A 6,725-nucleotide genomic window follows, 5' to 3' on the forward strand; every position below is an offset into this window, starting at 1 on the left:
AGGCTGCAGCCCTTGTGGCAGTGGGTTGCCATGGGCTACCGTGTGTAGCCAGCAGCCAGCGTGAGCGGCCAGCAGCCAGCGTGAGCGGCCAGCAGCCGCCGTGAGCGGCCGTCCAGAAGCCGGCGACTGATCTGCCTGGCCCGGGAAGACAGCAATGATGGTGCCAACTTGGGCCAGTGAAGTAATATCCTCCACAACTAGACTGAAGAACAAAAGGACAGCAACTTACTTGTTCCCCTTCCCCCAATTCCCCAGCTCTGTTCCCATCCCCCAATAAAAATCTTTAAAGAAACAAACAAACAAAAAACCCCACATTTTATGGTCTGAGGCACTTATACGAAATCATTTAAGGAGTCTAGTGAACAATCATTTTCCCAGGCCAGTGGTATAGAGGGTCACTGATTGCTTCTATGAAAGCAGTTTCAATTCTTCTCTATCCCCAAACAGCTGAAGAAAAGAACATCACTAGTGGTTCAGGAAGCCTGCTCAAAGGAATCTCTACTTCATCTTTTGAGGGCAGGGAATTGGGAGAAGGGGATACTGAAGAGGAAACAACCCCGAGCGTCCTTATTTGAATCAATGTGACGATAGGCTAAAAGGACAGGTACACAACTAATCGGTTCTATCTGGACCACAGAGCAAACCCATTGGCAAGAGAAGGGAATAACTAGTAAGACTGTATTACTACTAAGAATGAACATCTTTGTCACTTCATTTACACTTTTCTTCAGAAAGTACTGATTATGTACTTAAAGTATAATTAAAAAGTCAAGCAAGTGTTTAAAAGGACCAGTCTTCAAAATGTAATATTGCACACGTATACGTAAAAACAAAAAACATTCACATATCTTAAATAAATACTTTCTTTCATTGTACTAAATTATTTAAACTAAAGAATAAAAATCAGTCAACATGTATTACATTTTATCTTAACACAACACTCTCTCTTCCCCACCCCCATTTCTTAGCTCTGTCCACCAAGAAGGCATAAGAAACAATGAACCATTCAGTAGCAGTGAGTGCCCCTACTACCCAGAAGATTGTCTCCAAGCATCATTTCCTCACTAGCGTGACCAGATTTCTTAGAGAAACGGCTGATTCCAAGCCTAAGGCAGGAAACATACAAGACAAACCTGGAACATCATTTCATAACAGTAAACAATAACCTTTCTGAGACTACTAGGGTTACAGCAAAAGAACTAAGGAACCAGCTTTTAAAAGCTCTGACAGGCCCAAGATGAAACACTTTAAGCATCAATGAAAATATATTTAAGCATCATATAAAGTATCCAAATATGAGAGTTCATAAAGTTAAAAATAATAAAGCTCATTGGTCACTGTTGAAGGGTGCTGGGAAATCAACTCATTATTATGAAAATAGGTAAATAAAGAATCAATTCATTCTACCTTTCCTATAACTAAATAGTTGATGACAACAAGTTTCTCTTTACAGAAGTATTCTAAAATAACAAAGAAGGAATAATACAACAATTAAAAGGTATCATTTTTAAACCAGTAAAAAAAATAAACTGTAGAGTTAGGTAGTGATCATTAAAACTTGCTATTGGCAAACAAACCAGTAAAACCAACCAGACATTGGGCCGGCCGAGTGGCGCGATGGTTAAGAACTGGCTTGGGAAGCCAGAGGGCCCCGGTTCGGATCCCACATATGAGGGCCGGTGACACTACCCTCCACAAAAACAAAACAAAACAAAACAAAAACAACCAGACACTGTGTGCCCCTGATGAAGTACACACCACACCAATGAAGTATGCTCCTCGACCCCTTCCCCCAAAATCAAACCTGAATCTAATCTAAACACCAATCAGAGAAAAAACAGCAGGCAATGTATTTAAATAGCAAGATGGACAAAACTCTGGAGGAGAAACAATGTTTCTTCCACAAATACACTGATTTTGACCTCAACACATCTGTAGATGGCAATGAAGAGGGCTTATTTAATCTGATTCAAAGAAGCCATGTTTTAAAAGGCATTTATGGGAAAAATTGGGAAATGTGAACATTAACTGGATTTCAATTGATGTTAAAGAATTAGCTGTTAAATTCTTTATAGGTGTGATAATGGTTCTGTGGCTATAAAATTTTTAATCCTTATCTTTTAAGACTGGCAATAACTTGGTAATTGTTGAAGCTGGGTGGAAAGTACATAAGCATTACTGTAGACAGGGGGGTACTAGACTAATGGGGGGGGTCACTTAGAAATTAATTATATAATTGTCTAACCACTACATTGTACACCTGAAACTAATATAAAATAATACTGAATGTCAACTGTAACTGAAAAAAATAATTTAAAAGAAAATAGTTCACTGTAATATTCTACTTTTTAAAATACATATTTGAAATTTTTATTAATAAAAAGGAAAAATATAGCTATTAATAATGTAATACTCACCTGCCTCGACTGCCAGTACTAGAGGTACTAGGGGGTCTCACAGGTGTGTGAGAATTGGATAAACCTGCAAACAATAAGTCAAAACAAACATCAATACAGAAAATGTTCAGAATTGTCCTACTGGTCACAGAATTCAAGATGAATCTAATGCAATTTTGCAATCCTTGGAAATCATATCTAGTCTTCCTCTCAAAAGTCAGGGAGCATGTGCAATTGCTGGTCCACATCAACCAATTTCTCTCTGCTGAGCATCATTCTCAGATTCCTCCTCAGAACAACACTATCAAACCAACGAAAACTCATAGATCAAGAGAAAGCAATTTTCTGTCCTGCCCCAAGTCATCTGGTAAATACCCTACATTCCTATATTATTTCTTTCTTTTAGAATAATTATATTAAACCTCAAAAATGATATAACTCAAAAAATGTATTAACAATGCATCTCATGCAAAACCCACACTTACAATTGGACTACTGGTACTCTAGAAATAAAGAGGTGGTCTGTTTCGATACGAAAGAAATAACATTTAATTTACACCAGAAAAATGTATTCTGTAACCACTTCTGCATCATCAACCTACTGGGAATTGCTTTAATCATTCACTAATGTAAGAGGGTCAATGAAACACCCAGGATTTTGGAAGAGATCTACACCTCATAGTCACAGTTTACTAGTTTACAATAAATTTAAGTTTTTGTTTTAAAATGACAATTTGAAAATTCACTTGCCTTTCCTCAATTCTTTTTTTTTAAACAATTTTTCCATTTTTCGTTTTTTTACAAAGTGTTTTAAACTTGGGTTGAAACCAAGGAACTCTTCAACTGACCATCTATATCATAAAATATACGACATGGGGAATAAATGCATCTACAACCCCAGCAGGGAACATGAATACAGCTGGGGTTGGGGGGAGAGGTACACATTACAGATCAATATTCGTATCTCTTCATGTGATGTCTGCCAATAGTATTTGAAGAAAAATAATTGGAAAGAGCAATCAGGAAAAAAACATATGCTACTGAGATTGTTAATTTTATGTGTCAACTTGGCTAGAATATAGCACCCAGTTGTTTGGCCAAATGCCAGTCCAGATGTTGTTATGAAGTTATTTTTTAGATGTGATTAACATTTAAATCAGTAGATTTTGAGTAAAGGAGATCAACCTCCATAATGTGGGCAGGACTCATCCAATTAGTTGAAGACCTTAAGAGAAATGACTGAGGTTCCCAGTCAACTCCTTCCCTGGTCTCCAGCTGGAGATGTGCCCTGCAGATTTCCAACTTGCCAGCCCTAATGATCATATGAGTTAATTCCTTAACATCCCGGCCATTTCCCCCTCCCCGCTCCCCACACACAACCCTCCTACTGGTTCTGTTTTTCAGGTAAACCCTGACTAATACATACACTGAGAGATACTTGTCTAAGGTGGTAAAGAAATGAGGCGGTACCTCAGGTGATTTTACCTGATGATCCTGGAGACAGGGCAGAGGGGCCTGGAGAGGGATTCATGGTACTTGTAGGCTGTGGGGGAAGGTGACTGCCTGAGATGTATCTACTTAGTAGATTATCTAAACTACTTGAACCAGCATCTTCCAACTAAAGAGAGAAAAAACAAAAAGATTAATCTGCTTTGATTAAAACAGAAAAGTTACTTTCATGAGTATAATCACTTATGTTTACAGTTTACTAATAAACAGATTATCCCATATCAAACTTGGCTTAATTGTTGCTTCCTTAGGCTCCTCTGAGGATCCACACAGTATAAACTTTATGTGAATAACACTAAAATTAATATTATTCAATGAATACCTGGCACATCAAGACAAAACCCAACAATCCACTAAATCCCTGATGTTCTGTGAAAATAGCTCTGACACACTCTGACATGTCTGCCTTTGCTCAAAGTTGAGGCAGGGTCCTGATTTTTCAGTATCCTTGTCCCATCTTCCTCCCTTTAGTTCAATAGTCCTGACAGAGTCATTCACCTAAAGAGAAATTTAATCATGTCAATACCTCACTTTAAAGCTTTGAATAGTCTTTATACTCAGCAGAAAGCCCTTAGCCTGAGATATAAGGTCCCTTATTACACACACAAAAAGGAGCAGCTAACAGTAGAACTGAGCCCTTTTCTCATTTATAGGCAGTAGGTTAAAGCCATTGGACCTGGCACTGTGACTTTGGGCTGATTCCCAGTTGAACTTCAGTCTCCTACCTTTAAAACATCCAACTACACTGAGAACTATGATGATGGAATGAGAAAATATTTATGTAAGAAATAGTAAACAGATACTGTTTAATTATGAAAATTACCTTAAGTAAAAGTTTACACTATTCCATATAAGAAAGAGATGGTCAATTATTCTTACTGAAATAACTGCTAATCTTCTTGCTTGCTGGTCTGTCTGTACCCCTACTTGCCCCTTCTAATCTTCTCTCCCGCTAGAGGCAAGATTTACTTTTTATGCTAATCTACTTCTCATTCAACAGAAAACTGAAAACAGAAAATTACTTGTCCTCCTTTGCTCTCAAAAATCACAGATTTTCATGACTATAAAACAGGAAAAGATGGCATTAAAGCTAAAACTTTGGAAGAAACTATACATATATAAACCAAGGTAGAATCAGACTGATAGACAAATTGATCAGAATGAAGCAGCCCACAACATTTCACAGGCAAGGGAAGACTCTCCTAAAAAGTAAACAGGTTCAACATTCATTTATAATAAAAAATTATCAACAAAGTGGGTAGTACAGGGAACATACCTCAGCATAATGAAGGCCATATATGACAGGCCCATAGCCAACATCTTACTTAACAGTGAAAAGCTGAAAACTTTTCCTCTAAGATCAGGAAAAAGACAAGGATACCCACTTGTGCCACTTTTATTCAACACAGTATTGGAAGACCTAGCCAGAGAAATTAGGCAAGAAAAAGAAAAAAAAGGCATCCAACTTGGAAAGGAAGAAGTAAAACTGTCACTATTAGCAGATGACATGATATCATATAAAGAAAATCCTAAAGACTGCGCCAAAAAAACTCTTAAAACTATTAAGTAAAATCAGTCAAGTTGCAGGATACAAAATCAATTGGGATTAGAACTAATCCTAAAATTTATATGCAGCCACAAAAAAACCCTAAATAAGGGATTAACATCCAAAATATATAAGGAACTCATACAACTTAATACCAAAAAACCAAACAATCCAAATGAAAAATGGGCAGAGGACCTAAATAGACACTTCTCTAGAGGACATACAGATGGCTAACAAACATGAAAAAATGCTCAACATCACTAATCATCAGAGAAATGTAAATTAAAAACCACAATAAGATTATCACCTTACATCTGTCAGACTGGATATCATCAGTAAATTAACAAATAACAAGTGCTGGAGAGGATGTGGAGAAAAGAGAACCCTTGTGCACTGCTGGTGGGATTGTAAATTTGCACAGCCTCCATGGAAAACACTATGGAGATTCATCAAAAAATTAAAAACAGCTGCCATACGATCCAGCAATTCCATTTCTGGGTATTTATCTGAAAGAAAACAAAATCACCCCTATGTTCATTGCAGAATTGCTGGGGACAGGCAAGATATGGAAGCAATCTAAACTTCCATCACTAGATGATGGATAAAGATGATGTAGTATGTATACAAATGAAATGTTATTCAGAAATTTTTTTAAAAAAAGAAATTTTGCCATTTGTAGCAACACAGATGGACCTAGAGGGTATTATGCTAAATGGAATCAGTCAGAGAAAGACAAATACCATATGATATCACTTAATGTGGACTCTAAAAACAAAACAAAAACATGCCCATAGACAGATACAGAGAATTTGTGGCTGTCAGGGGTGATGGGTGGTGGGTGTGCAAAATAGGTAATGGGGGTTAAAAGTTATAAAATAAATCAATCATGAGGAGGTAAAGTACAACAGTGACTACAGTTAACAATACTCTTACATATCTGAGAGTTGCTAAGAGAGTAAATCTTAAAGGTCCTCATCACAAGAAAAATTTTTTTAACTATATATGGTAATGTATATTAACTAGACTCATTTGTGATCATTTCAAAAATATCAAATCACAATATTGTACACCTAAAACTAATATGTTATATGTCAATTATACCTCAATTAAAAAAAAAGTAAATAGACCTTTCTTATTAACAAAGTTTTTTTTCATTAAAGGCCTTAAAAACCTCATGTCAGGGCCGGCCGAGTGGCGCGATGGTTAAGAACTCGCTTGGGATGCCAGAGGGTCCCGGTTCGGATCCCACATATGAGGGCCAGTGACACTGCCCT

The 6,725-nt window shown here is 37.0% G+C and overlaps 1 protein-coding gene across 2 annotated transcripts in view; it reads right to left on the minus strand.

Moving 5' to 3' along the window:
- The window catches only part of TRIM33 (tripartite motif containing 33), a 120,377-nt gene that overhangs the window by 9,452 nt on the left and 104,200 nt on the right, over positions 1-6,725 (minus strand). For both annotated transcript variants that reach the window (XM_019659195.1, XM_019659194.1), the window contains exons 12-13: positions 3,882-4,014; positions 2,418-2,481 (exon numbers count right to left, since the gene is read on the minus strand). In XM_019659195.1, the coding sequence (XP_019514740.1) occupies positions 2,418-2,481; positions 3,882-4,014 (197 nt within the window). The remainder of the gene's footprint in view (positions 1-2,417; positions 2,482-3,881; positions 4,015-6,725) is intronic.

This window comes from Hipposideros armiger, unplaced genomic scaffold (assembly GCF_001890085.2).
Source record: "Hipposideros armiger isolate ML-2016 unplaced genomic scaffold, ASM189008v1 scaffold_297, whole genome shotgun sequence".
Taxonomy (NCBI): domain Eukaryota; kingdom Metazoa; phylum Chordata; class Mammalia; order Chiroptera; family Hipposideridae; genus Hipposideros; species Hipposideros armiger.